The 19,521-nt window shown below is 30.0% G+C and overlaps 1 protein-coding gene across 1 annotated transcript; it reads left to right on the top strand.

Moving 5' to 3' along the window:
- The first annotated feature begins 356 nt into the window (after nt 1–356).
- Nucleotides 357–19,158, top strand: LOC123274444. The gene is made up of 10 exons (XM_044742054.1): nt 357–601; nt 8,914–9,105; nt 9,774–9,900; nt 10,535–10,652; nt 14,784–14,865; nt 15,874–15,925; nt 16,309–16,499; nt 16,789–17,633; nt 18,344–18,553; nt 18,697–19,158. Exons 2-10 carry the CDS (start codon nt 8,991–8,993, stop codon nt 18,829–18,831), a joined length of 1,875 nt encoding a protein of 624 aa, XP_044597989.1. The 5' UTR covers nt 357–601; nt 8,914–8,990; the 3' UTR covers nt 18,832–19,158.
- Nucleotides 19,159–19,521: the final 363 nt, after the last annotated feature.

The raw sequence follows: 19,521 nt of genomic DNA, 5'->3' as shown, positions 1-19,521 counted from the left end.
AGCTCTACGGTTATGACAACCTGGTCCCAGTACTATACACCAACATACATTTATTATTATATTTGTTGTATTACTATATATAATAATAATAATACTACTACACGATCTTTTGGAGTATACAACTTTAGACTTAGAGTCAATGAAAAAGAGTGGGCTCTGCATTCTTAAACTTTTATATTCAATTATAATTGTAATTAGGTAAGTCGAAATTTTTTTATTATAATTTATTTATGATATACTTTTTAATAAAATGGTAATATGTTGGAATAATAATATTTATATGTATGTGTGTATAATATGCAGTGGGACTCTACTTAGCTTGACGGCTAGATCCCCGCGATTTAGCTTAGCTCAGCTCTTGTACGCGGCGATACCACGACGACACGAACAGAAGAAACGAGGAGAGCGCTGCCAGTAGACCAGGCCAGTCCTGGCCAGACGCTTCGGCGAGCACACGCGCTCTTAATTTTTCTCCTAACCGCGAGTTTTATTTTTAAATCTCTCGGATTTTAAAAAACTTTAAAATAATTTTTTTACGTAAGTTATTATTTGAATAACTGTGATCAATTACTTGGATTAATTAACTGGAGTTTTGAAAGAGGTGAGTGACTTATTATTTACTTTGACGTTTACACAATTGACAACTTGAACTTAAAACTCGGGTTTAAAAATTTAAAAGATCAGCGAATAATATTTTAAATGTAAATTACATTTATTATAAAATCATGAAGTGGCAATTTATCGTGTAAGTAGACTTTAAAGTCAAGTAGAGTAAAAATGTTTCGAATAAAATAAAAATCTAAATAGGCACAATGCCAAAAAGCAGTTTAAGGTTTATAGCGCATAGCAGTCGTCAGTCGACTTGAGATGCTGAATATAGTCTGGTTTGTCGGTTTAGTCATCGTCTTTACACCGTTCACATCAACATACACGCTGTAATAACAAGGCCTTCGATGAATTTACAAGTAGTTACTTGTAATTATTACCTCAGTGCCCGGTTAAAAACCATTTTTAATCTCTATTAGCCTACTAACGATTTAGTATCTAGTCTCGAAAGCCTCTAGAGAATATCTAGTGAAATCGAAATGGAAATCACGCCTCAAAATTACTGTTCTATTATCGAGATTAATCTCTCTTGATACCAGTAAACCTGTGTACACATTAATTATTAATATTTCGCTTTATCTTTATTATCATTAGCCTCTTCCTCTGCATTGGTATAAGTATATCAGTATAAATAAATTAATTAATGTTTTCAAAATTAATCATCGGCTATTAAGTAACAATGAAAGAATAAAATTGCAGTCCATAACTCACGTCTCGTGGTTTAGCTTGCTTGCGTGGGTGTAAACGAGATGAGTCTGGATGCTGTCTATTTTGGCACTACAAGTGAATAACAAATCTTACATTACATTAATACAAAAATTATATCAGTTCCTGGTAAAAAAAATAATTCATTTTTTTATTTAAATATATTTTTTAGTCTAAAAATTTATCGGCAGAATTAGCAACTTTTTTTATTTAAAATTTATGTTAAAATTAGTTGAATTAATTAAATTTTATTTTTGGATCGTTTATTTATTTTAATTCTAAAATTTATGAGTTTTTTTTATTAATGTTAATTGATTAAACATTTAAAAATCACAACCTTTCAATGTTTTTTTCGAGTTTCTGTTTATATTTTTAAAACTGCATCCTTGAGCTATTATGATATTTTTTATTTCTGAATTTATGGAGAATATAAATAGAGTTGTCTATATATTTTGAAAAATATACCCTCTAAATTTTTTACGACTCAAAAAAAGCGTAGGCGCGCTTGTAAACAATGACCGAACTTTTTAACAATTAAAACCCAAGATTTTAAAAATAAATTATATTAAACTTAATTTTAGCGAGACCGTGAAAACATTAATATTTTCTGTCAAGAGATTTCTCGAGTAAAATTTCAAGTTAATTAATTTTGTTGTATGAAATAAAAATAATTGTGCCAAGAAAAGTTTAGTAGCCGGCTGTTAATTATTGTCGTAGCCTTAAATAAATGGTAAAAATAAAAGTAAAAATATCCATAAAGAAATGAAAGATGATCTGCAGTTGTAAGTCGTGAGCCTCAAGGTAAAGTTTCATTTCATTTTAACATGGACCCACTGACAATCAAGACTGACGTCATCTTTCATTATTAAATTTTCATGGTTAGTAGAGCGTTGAAATGGCAATCAACTTGATCAATGAGATAATGAGTAACGAGTGTTAACATGACAAATCAATTTTAATAAATTGCTAAAAAGTAGGACACTTTGTTAACAAAATAATAGATCATAGATCTATTACAAACATACAATAAATAATAATTACTTTGTGTTTGACAATGTCCAGGATAATACCGTTAAGCTAATCCATCAATGGAATAATATTTAGTATAGAATTAGAATAATAATAATATTTATAGTATATATTATAATACACCTGGAAAGAAGTAATAGTCATATATAAAATTAACTATAAAAAGGTCAACTGATAAAAGTAAATTTGTAAAAATCTTTATCAATTTATTTATTATTGCAATTCAAAAAAATTATTAATTTTTTTTAAATTATCATCTTAAAATTTATTAATACACTATGATTTGATTGCTAATGAATAACAATTAGAAATAAATTTTTTTTTCAATTTTTCAAATTGGCAAAAATTATAACTTTACTCTTTTTTGTTAATCGGAGTCATATTTTAAACTCATTATTAAAATAATGTTTTATAATTCAATTTTCTAATAAAAAATCTCTAAATAAAAATTTAATTATGATAATGAAGACATACAAAAGTAATGCCTATTTGAATATTCTTTTGAAATATAAATACAAATGTAAAATTAAAAAGAAATAACGTTTATAATAGTAAGTTATAACTCATAAATATAAGCTATGATTAAATAGTAAATTTGTCTAATTTTTTTCCGAGTGTAGAAAATAAAAATAATATTAATAATAACACTAATAAAAATATATATGAAAGCAAAGAGCGCAGTAAAAAGTGTCAGATTCTTTCACCTTGCTAACGAATGTAATGTACCATACCACAGCCAGCATCCAGCGGGCAGTGCGAGAGCGTATGTATGTATAATAGATGCGTGGGTGGCGAACGCACGTAACCTGGACCAAGTACGTGTGTTCACGCGGTCAGATCAGCCCAGACGGCTTACGCACGTGCGATGTCCTCTCTTAACTTCTGGTCAACCCGTAAGCGTATATCTCATATAGGCGCCTTTCCTTTTAGGTATTTCGCCATGAGACTCCTCTACTCTCTCTCGACTCTCGAGCCTTGTCGGAACCGGTCCTCTCCTTCAAACTTACTCAGTATAAGTATAAGTAACCTTATCTTCAAAACTAAACAAAATACTTTACTTCGAAATCACTCCATGCCATAACATTCCATGGTACATGTGTTCAATATTTTGTTTTTTTTCTTTTAAGAAGGGCTCACATTTTTCCTCTCTCTCGCCCTCTATTGGACAAACGAAAGTATCTCTGTCATACTTGTACAACAAATGGAATCTTAAAACGCATTTTATGCATAAATAAATGAAAATTTGCCAAAAAAGCGCTTCGCTCTTCGATAGATAATTAAATTATCTATCGAAGAGCGAAGCGTTTTTTTTTCGAAATTTTATCACATACATAAGAAAAACACGTTTGAAAATCAACTATAAACCGCTCTTAATTATAAATATTTTTGCGATTTGGTTAGCTTCGTTCAGCCAGTGCTGTTTTATTTGTATCACCAAAAGACGGCAGTGGATCCGCAAACTGAGGCCTAAATTCCAGCGATTAATTAGCATAAAATTTTTAAAAATAAATATTTGCAGCGAACCAGTTTTTTGATTTATTCATGTTACTCATTATTAAAAACGAAAAATTAATAAGTCGTTAATATTTATTGTTATTATTATTATTATGTTCCATAAGTACAGTTTTATATACATACAAAAATATTAATTAATACTGTATAATTTTTAATAATTACTAATAACTACCTTAAAAAAAAATTCTTGAACCATAAAAATATTTTAATGAATTTCATAGTCTTGAAAGAAGCCAAAACAATTTTTGATTTAAAAAATTTTTCTTGCTTTAAGTAAGTTTTACTTGGTTCAAAATTTTTCTACTTGATTTAAAATAATTCAACTATTCAAAATGATCTTCTTGGTTCAAGATTTTCTTTCTTAAGTCAAATTGATTTTTTATAATTTTTTAATTTGAGACTTTTTATATTTGTATACTTATTAAAATTATTAAAAATTCGGTTGAATTTTAGAATTCAAGTGAATTGATAATCCTAATTGGTCTTAAAAAAATTTTTTCAGCAAGCCCGCATGCCCACAGTACAAAAATTTATTAAAATTAATAAGCGGTGTGTTTGAAGAGCGACGATGATGATGATGATGCTGATATTAATATAAATATAATTGAAAAAGTAAAAATAACTTCGGGGAGATAATTATGAGTGTTGGTTTACGTATAAGACTTTTGTCTCTCGCGGCGACTTTGCGTTAATGTCAGAAATCTAGACTAATTAGATAGAACGTATGAGTCTGGGGCGTTGACAAGGGTATGGTATATACACACATATAAATGTGTATAAAATAATAATAATAAAATATAGGTAGTAAATTTTCTTATAGAGTGTAATACAAACCGTATAAGCAATTGAGAATAAATGTTTGTAGAAGTACAGTGTCACTTATGCTGAGTTACTGTCTAAGATTAATTGCTAAATTGCGCAACAGGTGTCTTGAAACACTCAAGCTGTTATACCTAAACTATCATATTCAAATTGTCGCGTAGCTGTAGACCTACACACTGTATATCCGTATATCTGTATGGATTTGTTCGTTTTTAATATAAACATACATAACAATTATCACGTGTTACTTAGAGCGATGCCAAAAACGGTGATTTATATCGACATTATTCGTGTTGTCATTTTGTTTAATTTAATTCTTTATTTTTTTTTACTCTGTTTTCTCTCATCGTCATTAATTTGAAATTCAAATGTGAATAGATATACGTAGATTCATTGATATTATCGATGGTTCAATATCCACCCACGTATTAAAGCTTCCACGCCCGCTATTACTTGTATGACCAATCGTGCAGAAGAGGATTACGAGGGATCTATATCGGTATCTCGGTCAATTCGTCGCTGTTGAAACAGCTGAGGCTTGACCTCTAAATCGAAAAAAATATTGTATTTATAATATTTATAATATACAAGAAAAAAAAAAGAAAACAGTTTTTACTTTCAAGAAATTTAATCAAGTTTTTTTTCGTTTGAATCTCGGGATTTTGTTGATACTTCCTTAATTAATCAATACCGATCTTTTGAGTGTAGGTGAAACTTGAAAAAAATTTTAAGAATAAAATTACAATAACAATGTTTAGTTCGGATTTGATCCCATCCATGTATACTAGGGTGTCCGTTATTTACCAAGTTGATTTTTTTTTCGCTGACGCCCCCTAAATTTTTATTTCTTGACCTAAAAAAAAATATCCTATATAAATAAGCTCTTAATTCCCAAATTATACCTTGCCCCAATCGAGTTACAATCCCCATTTAAATAACATGAGAATTTGAAACTTTTTGTTATTAATTTTTTTTCCACCGAAAAAAATGCCACTACGACTATTATCGATGCATATTCTGATAGGAAATTGAATGCTTTACAAAAAAGTTCTCTTATAATTTTTCGATAAAATCATTCCTTTAAAAGTTATTCGTAGTTTAAGTTGTTTTTATAGTTATTATCATAGTTTTTCAGTCTTGCTACAAAGTTTCATGGTTGCCCAGTACTGGGCCAGGCGAGGCCCCGTCATTCAATTATGGCAGTTCCTACATGGGTACACACAACTTAAGCCACGAATAACTCTTGAAGGAATGATTTTATCGAAAAATTATAAGAAAACTTTTTTGTAAAGCATTCAATTTCCTATCAGAATATACATCGATAATAGTCGTAGTGGCATTTTTTTTGGTGGAAAAAAAATTAATAACAAAAAGTTTCAAATTCTCATGTTATTTAAATGGGGATTGTAACTCGATTGGGGCAAGGTTTAATTTGGGAATTAAGAGCTTATTCATATAGGATATTATTTTTTAGGTCAAGAACTGAAAATCCAGGGGGCGTCAGCGAAAAAAAAATCAACTTGGTAAATAACGGACACCCTAATGTATACATAGATGTTTTATTTAAATGTGGGCTTATAATATTTTATTAGGCGGAAACTCCTAACTTACCACGGTCAAACGTTTCACAACAATTATTTATCCTATATACTAAAATTGATGGTAGAATGAAGTTAGCTTAGTATCGAAAACATGGACCCTGATTCCTTATTGGTTCAAGATTAGAGCGCGCGCGTATGCGCACAATTTGAATTTCTACTGATGTTAAAAATAATATGGATACGTATTTGATTTATAAAATGTGATTTTAAAATTATGTTGAGTTTAAATTACTACAGGTTTAAAATTTTCATAGTTGAATATTAAACTTGGAACATAGTAATATAATGATAGTTGGGTTCACGATCATTATTCAACTTTGACAAGATGCAGTATCTATCTTTAAATACAGGAAAAAGTGTCAAGATACACACTTAAAATTTTTCGTAATTATGTAAATTTAACTTTTAGTTGAGTTGGTGTTAAAATTTAAGTATGTCACATTTTATTAAAAAATTTTTTATTTTTTAAATTATTATTATTTTCATTAGTTTTACATAATAATTATAAACGAAAATTAGACATCAATTGGCATCCTGTCACTTTGATCTACACGACCTAGCATCTACGCAATGTAATTATTCGTATCGCGACCGCGCAAACCCGATCGTGCCAGAAGGAAGCTCGTTTCCATTTAATTTGATCAATACCCATTCCGCTATAATGTATAATTTTATTACCAGTCAATATGATAGATTTAATCGTTAATATTAATAACATGCATCATAAACACAATATACAATACACATGTTAATTAAATAAATTGAAACAATTCTATTAAATTTTTCTGTAGCACATTCTGTAAATTACACTTTACGATACCACGTATTATGCTAATTTATCCTTTTAATAATAGTGCAGTAGCAAAAAAATAAATTGCTTCATTTGCTATTACCGCGAGACCTTCATTGCTCTCGCAATCTCTCTATATAGACTTATATGCATATATGTAGTGGATAAAAAATACCATCACTGTACACGCCTCGACTCGCGGTTCCACCGGGATTGTTCACGAACAATAACACAAAATAAAAAGAAACTGTAAATCATGATCAAGAGTATGTATCCATTTAAGAGTGGAATTGGTCCTGACGGGTCTGGTTATTCAAACAGATTACCCTTGAACCACATCGGACGTGACCTTGAATTAGTATCTCGATCTTTGTAATTTAATCTTCATTTAAATTTTCTTTTATAATTTTTATTTCATTTTATTTCTTTCTCTTCTATATTAATTTAAGCCTCAACTCGTACTCTCACTCGTATTCGATTTATTATTTTTTATACGTCAGTGCACGTACAGTAAAGCAATCACGAGTAATATAAAATTACACATTCATTTTACTTTATTTTATTTTATAAATATTTTCATTATACAAATTACAAAGCAAACAGTTGTATATATGAGTTACTTAAACCAGCAAATTTAACAAATTTAAATTATTCAAAACAATTTATAGGCGTAGCGAGTAATGTTTAACAAAAGTAGCACAAGCTAAGTATTTTTCTGGGAAAAATCACCTTTACAAATGAAACGCTAGCACACTACACACGTATGTAATATAACTAAACTACCAATAGAAATTTATTACATATACACGTGTCTTAAATAGCCATGACGATTTTGAACTGATATAAAACGCAAAACAATTTATTTCGCTGATTCTCATACTCATAATATAGGCTCGCCTTGACCCCATTTGACCGACAATAAAAATAATGCGTATGCAGCACATACGTTACCCATCCGGCAAAATGCTCAGGATAGATTTACATTTTAAAGAGTAAATCTTCTAATATATAATACAAGTGTTTCAAATATACGACTGACATGTTTAACTTTCAAATAAAACTATTTTTTTTATTTTCATTTCTTACTTTAACGTATTTCATTTCGCATACTTTAGACACTTGAACTTTACTTTTGTCTAAGAATTTGAAATGATTACAATGATACTTTTGAAAATCATAATTTTGTCTTTCTTTGCTTTGTTGAAAATTTCAATTAGAAATTTACTTTTTTTCCAATTTCTAATATTTTGTTATGCTAAAAAAAAATTTTTTTTTTCTAATACTTCAAATATCTTTTTCGTATTCGACGTATAAAAATAAAAAAAAAGTCAATTTTTTTTTCCATCAAATAAATGATATTTTTTTTTTTCGATTATTCTACTTTTGATGAATTTTAAGAAATAAAATGTATAGTTATTAACCCTCGGAGTACACTAGGGGTCATTTTGACCTTAGAATTATTTTTATCCTAAAATATTTTTCGAAAAAAGGTTCATTTTTAATTAATTTCTTCAACCTTAAAAACTATTTAATTCAGAATATAATGATTGTATTCAACAGAGCATTGTTTTACCTATCAAAAATGTAAAAATCTGAATTCCGATAAAATGTATAGTTTCTGAGATATAATTATTCGGAAGTCAAGTGGGGTCAATTTGACCCCGTGTGTACTCTAAAGTTCTGTTCGGAGATGTGTACTCCGAGAGTTAAAAAAAATTTTTAGTCAAACTAACCAATTATCCAAAAAAATTTTCAATTTTTTCAAATATAATTAACTATATTTTGATCACAAAATAAGTATCGAAGCGACACATATTTTTATTGACCAATTTTTTACTTTCTTAGGATCTCAGAGGTAAAACAAGACCCAAAAAAGAGGAACAAGAGCCCAGAGAAGAGCTAAAAAAATAATATACGAGACAATGTCTACACTGAGAGAGAACTCACACGTGAGCAGAAAGTACGTGAGTCATGGCGGCGCTATATCCGGACAGGGCCACTCTGCAAACTCGAGCAACAGCCTCGAGAACAACTTGGGTAAAGAGTTTACTTGTACATGCACCATCCACCATCAAGCATCCAATATCCAGCATCCAGCCCAACACATAACATACAATGCTATTTTCTTCCATAGTATAGTAGTTAAACCCCCGCTGAATGTACTGGTACTCGAATCCTCGAACTGGTGTAGTTAACTCTCATCTGCGGTGCCCTCCCCCGCCTCTTCGTAGTCATACTCTGGAGTATGGATACTCGGTACCGGGTACTTGTAGTTACATCGTAGCTCACCGACTAAACCGTGGAGTATACGTAGCTCTTAACTTTACTTATATTAGCATTGCTCTCAGCAACATAACACAACCTTGCTATTGCCAGAGAGCAGAGTTTAAGTCGCATGTGAAGCTTGTGTAACTTTATCCAGCTGCTTGGTCTCTGGTCTCCCTCAATACATACGGCGACCAACAACCAACAACCGACATACATTGCCCATACAATACTCTTACATACATATATACATATATATGCATGCATACTGCAGACTCTTATCTACATTCATTCACTCTTGTTTGCCAATACCGACGCCGCAGACCATTCCCGAGAAAAAAATTAACCGCGTCCCGTCCCGGTAGAAGAAACACACTTGAGAAAAATCATCGACGTTCTGATCTCCATTCCTGATTATTACTTACAATTTTACTTTTTAGACGCTCTTTTGGAAGATCTACAAACCAGCGTATCCAGAAGCGCAACACCCAGTGGCCGAAGGCCTTACTCGCCTCAGGTCGAGTACAGGACTGCTGCTAATCCGACAAAAACAGTCACTGAAATCAGGTAATTTTAATTAAGGGTTTTTGCGCACTTGAAAGCTTGAATAAAGCGATTTTTAATCATTTTTTTCTGAAGATATTTTTTAATTGATTGACATGAAAGTAGATATACTTGCAGAAGACACTTTATTTTATTAATAAATCTTTTTTTTTTTACAAATAATAATTTTTTTAGCTCCTGTAGACGATCTCCGGGAGATCCTCTAAAAAATTTATCTTGCGGTGAGGTAGTATCTTGTTTGAATCATCGAAATTTAAAAATTAAAAAAAATTCTGCTAATATAAGATATTATCTAGTAATTATAAAAATATCAATCTTGTGTAAAAATCTGAAACATCAGCTTAGCTTTTTTGAAAAAACTTGCTCACCAATTTTGAAGAGACAATTTTGAGTCAGTCTCATTTTTACGCGACCCGCTTCAAGAAAACTTTACAAATATCCTTATAACTTTGAAAATATTTGTCCAATTGAAATGAAATTTTCTGAGTATATAGTTAAATATATGTATATGACAAAAATGAAATAGAAAAAAAAATAGATTTTTTTAAAGATTCAAAGTGCGTATAACCCCTTAATTTGTGTTTAAATATCTAATAAAAAGTACAAAGCGTAAACCCGAGGTGTTTTCCTCTCCTAGGTCTATTTCCCCGACACGAACGAGTACGACCACTAGAGAAAAGTACGTGAGCACAGGACCGAGTGGAGTAGGAAGCGGAATACCAGGCTTGGAGGCACTGGACGCTGAATTACGAAACGTAAGTTTAAAGGCTACATTACATTGAATTTAACATCCTGCATTCAGTAAACTACGTTCTGCATTAGCCTTAGCTCATCATCCTGCTCGAGTCCTATCTATTTATCTGTCTACCTATCTATCTACGGACTCTCCGCTTCATGTACGTACACTGGTACTTCTTCCTGGTTTTAATACTGATCGCTCGAGGGTTAAACTTCCGACATTAAAACGTCTTACCAGTCTCTGTCTGTACATACTGAGTACGATCAAACCTAATAGCCACTGACATTAACGTATTGACGGAACGTCTTGTCCATCAGCCTCCACATTTTGTAAATCTAAAGTCGACCGTTAAACATTAACCATCGACCATTAAAACCCTCGGTACATAAATATTGGTTCCTGTAATGTGTCTAAGTAATATTCTCTGGCTCCAGTTGTTTTATCACAAATAATTAAATGTAATAGGCGAAAGGGCGTGTGTATATTTTTATTTATTTTTTTATTTTTTTTTTGTCAATCAATCAATAGATTTTTGATAAAATTGTAGTTCTTGTCATAAAATTATTAACATGATTCATTTTCAATTTCAACAGATCTGTGATATATAAATTTTTAATGCAGCATACGAAAGTTTGAATTTAAAGACTTTCGAAATAAATTATTGTTACATACTAGTCATATATCAAACATATTTTACGACTATACATATCAGACATATCTATACATATCTGAAAATATTTAACATTACATTGGTCAAAAAAAAAAAAAGGTTTTATTCTATACCTCAGCATGGAATCATTCGAAATATGTATATAAAAAAAGTTGGATGCTTCGAGCAATAAATATAGAGAAATATAAAAGATTTCATCAAGACATTATGTTGTAGCGATGGTAGAAAGATATCAAAACAAACGGTCATCAAAAATAGTCAGCCCTCTGTTAGACATTAAAAAGAGAAATAAAGATCTAATATTTATATCAAAAAAATGCAGAATTTAATAAAATTTCTTTTATAATTTAAATATCAAAAATATTTTTTAGAATAATAAAATAAAATCTTTTGAATTTTTGAATGTATTATTGTTGATAATTTAAAATTAGTAAATCAATGTGTAAAAATTAGCGATATTTATTTTTATTACTTCATTTTGTATAGTATAAAAACCCACAACAATTGAAACTTAAACACATATTTGTCGTGAATAATATTTCAAAGTACTCATTATAAATCTTCAATGCGTTGAGTAAAGCTTAAAAATACTGTCGTAAAATTACAAGTGCGCTTTGTGGTATTGTAAAATGAAAAATGTGTAATTTAAGTACTTTTACAATACTTTATTACAGAATTTCTTCAAGTAAACAATAAACACTTCGCACAAGTATACACTACACTATAAAAATAATAGTTTGTCTTGAGGTGTCACTGATTTGGTGTAAAAGCAATAACTTTTACAATGTAAAAGCCACACTAAATAATAAAGTGTTCATTTTTTGAGGTGTACCCAAGTACAAAATGTGACACCGCTTTGTTATAGTAAATTACGCATGAATTTTTATTGAAGAAACATATATTTTTTACTAAAGAGTATTAAAAGTATTAGGAATGATTAAAAGATAAGCTTTTAAATACTAAAAACAAAAATTTATTCTATTGATGATGTCTAAATAGTCTTTTATATTTACTTTTTAAAATTTATATTTGACTCAGGATGTATTACTAATATAATACAAACAGTTTGATAATCCGAGTCGATAATTCATACTTAGAAAAAAATTTCACATCGTAAATCCACTCCCAGCTGAGCAATTCAAATCTTCTAACATATAATCAACTAAACTTTTGAACTTTATATTACAAAATTATGATTAGATCTAGCATCGCATCAAAATCCATGATGAATTTAGGGATTAGTCTGCATACAGAAGTACAGTTACTTCTTTATGTACGATATTAGTATAAAATATGATATATAAGTATGAGTATCAAAAGAGAAGTATAAAGACATAGAGGAGGTTTTAACACATAGAATTACCCAGATAAATAGCTTTACTTAGAACCCATCCTCATTCTATCCTCCATCCTCTATACTATTCGTAGTCTAGCAATGTCGCTTCAGCATTACGTTTTACATTAAGATTTTTTATTTTCTTGTATACTCAATACAACACAACTAAACCCAAGATTTCTCAATGAGCCAACGAGGCTAAGCCGTCGTTGGCCGAGACTAACAATTATCTACTCAGTATTAACTCTCATACTCGGTATTATCCAATAAACAGTGTACAGTATACAATATTGCAGTACCGCAATTAACGATAAGTAAATTTACTTTTCTAAATAAATTCATTTTCATTATTAATTAGAAATTTATTTACTTCATTGCTTTTACTTAGATTGAAACTAAACTTTTATTCACATCTATTAAGTCATCTGTATTTTTATCTACCCACTAATGAAATAATCATTAACATTTTTTTATATTAAATATATAAGCAAATAACAATTAATGAATAAGTTAAATAAAAAATTCAAATAAAAAAGTTAATTGGTATTATGACATTGAAAGTTTTATTAAAAGGTTGAATAAAACATGAAAGAGAATAAAGTAGTAAAGTAAATAAATAAAATATGAAATAATAATAATTTTTATTAATATTTAGCTAAAGCTATTCATACATCAATCGTCTATAATCGTTCATAATTTACACGTTTGTTTACAATTAAAAAAATCATTAGATAGTAAATTATAATTTCTGCTAAAGTAATTAAAATTTCGATAAATAGTATTATTGCCAATAGTTAATTACATCCAATACATTTAATTAGATTTTATCGAAATATCCAAATATTATCTTAATCTCCTTTTTTAATAAAATTTTAAACACATTCATACGACAATAATAACAATAAGTAAATAAATAAAAACAAAAGAGAGTAACCGTTGTTTAGTGATGCATTGACAATATACTATTCTGTGTCAATCTGTCGATTGACAATCTCCATTCGTAGCCATCAATTGGACATTTTACCTCCCACGTACATCACGTTTCTGTGGTCTCTCACGAAACCGATACAATGCCATGATTAAGCATTCACTCGGGTGGCCCCTAGAGGCCTGGAATTCCGAAGAATTTAAATGTGCTACCGATCCGCCAACGCGTGCTTACGCGGAATGATTATACGTTGTGTGATGTTGTTGCTCTTGTGGTCATTTATGTATATATATATATATATATATGTATATATTTATATACAAGTATAAAACTATACAACATCAGGCTGTTTCTATGCTCTTATAAGGCAAGCTGGTTAAACCCAACTTCCTTTTTATCTAAATGTTTTGCACTTACTTTATCTCCCGCGCGACTCTTTTTATCTCTACTCTCCTTGGGCTTTCTCACTCTTATTTACCTTTTATTTTTTCCAGGGCTTTTTACTTCTTGCTTCTTCTTCACTGCTATGCACTAGTCTCGCCCCAGCATCCAGTCATGCTAATTTACGATAATTATAATCCTTCGATCGCGCACGACGTTTGTCAATAAAAAAAAAAAAAAATAACGTTACATGTATTGGTTGGAATTAAAAATTTAATATACAAATCACTTAAATTTTTTTTTCTATTTATAAAATTCAATAAAAATTGAAAATTTATTTGTGATCAAGCTCGTAACACCTTACATAGAAAAAAAAATTTTTTTTTAATTTTTTAATAAACTTTACAAGAAGAAATGGTAAATTTATATTGAAGACAACTTTATAATTTTTTAAATTAACTTTGAACAATTTTTTTTTAATTTTGAAAAATTTTTTGATAAAAAAAAATATTTGATTTTATTAAGTTTTCAAAAAGTTATATTTTTAATTAAAATTGCATTTTTTTGAATGATTTCAAATTGAAAGTATCAATTATTACTTGAATTCTAATATTAGATTTCTAAAATCAACAAAATTTAATGAATTTTCTCTTAAACAAGTAATAAGGAATAAAAAATGTAATTTTTTCAAAGCAATCTAGTAATTATGTACCCACACAACATGTTATAATTTATCTCAACAAATTAATTTAAAAAAAAATATCAGTAATTTTTATGTAGCTAATAATTTCGCATCGACACGAGTACTCTATCGTAATTTAAAATCTTTCAGGTTCAGTCGGGACAGAGCAAGACTGTGGCATACAAACAGGTCTCTTATCAGTTCAACAAGAGCCAGGACGGCAAGCCAGTAGGTAAGAGAAGTTATTTTTATCTTTTATAAATATACACTAAAGTAATAAATAAAAAATTAATAACTTTAACATCTCCAGAGTGAGTATAGAAGAATTGACCATCACCCGTATGATATTTTTATACAATATAATAATTTTCCGGCAAATCTGCGATGTGTGTGAATAAGAGAAAGGACCATAATAACAAGCCACGATGTATAATATAAATTTATACTGATCAAAACGATCGAATGGCTCACTACACTCCTTATAAAGTTTACGACCTTGTCGAATTGTTGCCGTGAGATCGAATGTCAAGAAAAGAATAAAAATATTTAATAAATTACTATAAAATCTCTGCTCGCCTTGGGAAAAAAATTTTATTTAAAAATAAAATATTTATGGATGTGTAATATAATAGAAAAGAGGGGCTGCCTGACTTGTGTTGTATTTAAGATCACCGATTTATCCGTCACAAAATTTTCTACGTCAGTCGCTTATGTAATCTATTAAAAAGTATCATATTGTGTTTGTTATTGTTATTGTGTTTATATGGTTCGAGTCGAGTACAATTGACAAATAATTATCTCGAGGATATAAGATATAAGATATAAGTTGTATAGACCATATTAGGGTTGATTGTAATTGAAGAGGCATGACCTGATTTCTCTGACGGTGGGAAAAATTGTTATGGGTTGAGTGTAGTACTGGACAGTATATATCACATAATGTAAGATATAAGAGAGTACGAGTGCAAAGAGACAAGTCCGATCAAGGGAAAGAGAAAGAGGATGATGATTGAAAGCGATAAAAAAAATTAACTGGACATATTTGTCGCTTAATCTTGATTGTAGGGTCACTAGTTTGCAATTTAAAATATTTATATATCTTATATATTATGTGTCAATTGTCAACCAGCCAATTTACTGTGTTAACATTTTAAATTCCTCATTGAAAAAAAATTTATTTAGTAATAAAAATGAAACGTTAATTATTATTAAAGTATTAAATATTAATAATTTGTTTCAGACTCATATGGAACAACGGACAGAGCCTTCACAACCAACACTTCACCCTTCTCGTAAGTATTACAAATTTTGTCGTAAAATATAAAAATATATTGGCTTGAGGCCAAAAAGTACGTCATTGTGTAACCATCTACGCGTAGGAGGTAGCAAAATAATTCAGGATTCATCATTGCTTATTGCATTTAACTTTTTGTTTTTTCACGAGAGTATTAATAGCTCATCAATGTAAATAATAATTTTCATAAAAGTAAAGTTTTCAAACAAACAATCATTTTAAATAATAAAGAAAAAAAATAAAATCCTGAAGAAATCTCATTTTAAATAATGAAAAAATTTTCTGCATAAATATTAAATTTTGATAGAATAATTTACTTTTTCTTAAATATAGTTTTTAAAAAATTATTTTTTGTTTATTAATCTATTAATACTTTTTTAGAGATGACATACATGAGGCGAGCTATGAAGAAATCCATAGGAAGCGAAAGAATGCCGAGAAAATCACTAAGACATCGGCGGTTAACAGAGAGCTGGTGTATGGCGACACTTATTCGTCATCTCGCTCAAAACAAGCATCACCACTTCCGGGAGCACAAACGCGGGACGTTAAAATAATTCGCGAAGCTACTAGTAAGGCTTTATTAATAGATCTTATGTTATCGACTCTATCGATTGATCAGAATTTAAAATAATATGAAGCTAAAATTAAGAGACATCTGAATTTTTTTTTAATTATAATTCAACTTCTAAAAATGAAAAAAAAAAAAAAAAACAAATTATAGATACTTTTTTTTTATATTTTTCTAGTACAAATCTATTTGTTAAAAAAATGGTCAGATGTCTGCTGATTTCAGTGTCATTGAATTTGAGAATTAAATAATGATACTTAATGCTAATAAAAAATTTTTAATGAATCTAGGCTACCAAGAACCGAAGACAGTATCAACAACCTTTAACACCCGAGAACGTATCCAAGAGTACGGAATCGAGCAAGTACCAGTGCCATCTCCAACACCAACAATTCCCTTGAATTTAGCCCCAGGTCCAAACACCAAGGTCACCACGACGATAAAAACGTACACCTACGAATTGCCAGGAGCTCCAGAAATTTACTTACCACCCGGACACTCAGGCACTGACCAGACGGTGACCTACAAGCTGGACAAAACCCTGGAGCGATCTGCGAGCCCGATCAGGTACACGAGCACGCCCGAGATAAATCAAAAGTCCTCGATCCTGCACAAAGAGTCCAAGTTCTACCAAGAAGATCTGCGCGGGTCTCCGACTTACAGGAAGCCCAGCTCGCCTTACTCAGCGGGACCGTCTCCTACGCCGACGAACCTGGAGACGACGACCACCCGGAAGGAGAACTTCTACATCAGAGACGATCGCTATGAAAACGGATACCTGCCTGTCGACAGGACAGACTATCCCGGGTACCAGAGCCACCCCCATCCGCCGTACACCGAAACCACAACGACGACGATGATTGACAGGATCGAAGAACATTTTCCGGACAAGCCGGCTTCTCCGTCACGCAGCTACTACACAGCAACGCCTCCAATCACGCCTCAGTCGGCCAGTGTTTATAAATACTCCAAGGAGTCCTACAGCAATCACCATGCCAGCGACCGCGAAGTACTTTTACCGAAACCCTTTCCCACAGGCACGCAACTCTATCCCGTAAACGGAAAAGGGCCCAGCAACGGCCAGGGACCACCCGCTAAACTTGATGATCTTATGGCTTCCTTCTCAGAATCAGAGGTTTGTTTTTATTATGTTATTATATTATATTATAGCTATCTATACATATATTTATTTAACTGCTTATTTTGTGTTTATTTATTCCAAGAAAAATATTATATTAAGGAGATCCAATCGCTGGGTGTAATATGTTATGTAACTGAGATTAGATATTAAGGAGAATTTAGGATTTTATTCTGTTTTAAATCCACTTTGAGTGGTTCAACCGTGGGAAATTTTTAGAATTTTCGTTTTAATAATATAAAAATTAATTATTTTATTAATAATATAAAAAGAATTATTTTAAATAATTTTGTGAATGAAAAAAAAATGATTAATTTTGATATTTTATTGAAATCTTGGAAATTAGCTTTCATTGAACTCATGCGCAGCGATTAGACCTCTCAATAGTAAAATAGTATTTTGGATTTAATCATATGAATAAAGAATGATAAGAGCCATAAATTAACTTGATAGGAAATCCAAGAAACCATGTATTAGTTTTTTGTTTTCTTATGTTTTTTCTAATAGGTCGGTCTATCAATTTTATTAGGTCAGTAGATACCAGATATAATACTTTTATCAATCAGTGTAAATTAAAATTTATGTATTGTAATGGTTGAAAAAATTCTTTATTTTTGTATGTTTTGAAAAAAAAAGAACCTAATAAGTAAAAATGTAATGTTAATATGTATGAGTGAAATAATAAGAGAAAAAAATTGTTTTTTCAGCGTGAAGTGTTAGTTGACATAAAGCGTGAAGAGCAGATGCAACGAAAAAATAAAACACAAGAAAACGGGGTCCCCAAGAAGGGAGTTGATTTTATCAGTCATACACCTCCAAAAGTACAGAGTAAAAACGTCGCAGGTCCTCCTGTTTACTATCCGCCTGGCTCCGCGGAGTTTACCAAGAAAGAGGAAGGAGCTATGATGCAAGCAAGTGTAAGTTTACTTTGTATATTTACACGGGAATTTTATAAGCCGGATAGGATAGAAGTAGTATAGAGGATGTTGAAAAATAAAAGAAGAAAAAATTGAAGAATAAAGAAAACATATAATTTACGGTACGTGTGTTTACTTTGCAGGGCGAATGGGCGAGGGCGAGAGGCCAGTATGAGTATGAAGCATCAAGCAAAACTAAAACAAAACAATCAAGTGGAAAAGCTGTTGTTCCTGTGTGTCTTCCTCTCTGTTGTGCTCTTCCTTGCGTTATAATGTAATTTATTATTTATGATATAAATATAACTGAAATTTAATTTTTTTACTAACAAATACTTCATACACGTATATTAATATAAGTCTAATTCAATAATTTATATCGGACGTGTAACGTATAATTCTTAAATTATATAATTATTATATTATTTAATACTAAATTAAAAAGATAATTAATAAAATTATATTAATAATTATTGTACGAATAACAATTGTTAAAAAATATATTTTGTCGGACTGCCGTCATGTATGTTCACCCTCGAATCAATATTGTACGTTGTCTTATTGTGGATAATTAATTTTTAATAAAATTATTTAGTTAATCGTAATAATTAATGACGAATTTATTCTTTTATAAATAATATATTGATGTTCTAATAAATGAATTTAACTCTATATTTTTAGGAAGTGGTTCTTTTAAATTTTCAGATATCTGAACAATATTGTAATAGTCCGAAAATAATATTATTGGCATAATGATATTTAATCAATTTTTAGATTTAAAAAAATTTTATTTGACTTTTTTTTTACATGAATTAAAAATTTTCTAACATGGAGTAAGACAATTTGCTAATCAAAATGGTAATATATAAAATAAATGAAAATTAATAAAAAACAGAGTCGTCATCTAGAGAAAAATTTTTTTCCTATTTGTAATGATTCGAAAAGACAAATCTCTGATTGAACATTATCCG

Source organism: Cotesia glomerata, unplaced genomic scaffold, assembly GCF_020080835.1.
Source record: "Cotesia glomerata isolate CgM1 unplaced genomic scaffold, MPM_Cglom_v2.3 scaffold_35, whole genome shotgun sequence".
Classification (NCBI taxonomy): domain Eukaryota; kingdom Metazoa; phylum Arthropoda; class Insecta; order Hymenoptera; family Braconidae; genus Cotesia; species Cotesia glomerata.
This window is presented reverse-complemented; position numbering and strand designations above follow the sequence as displayed.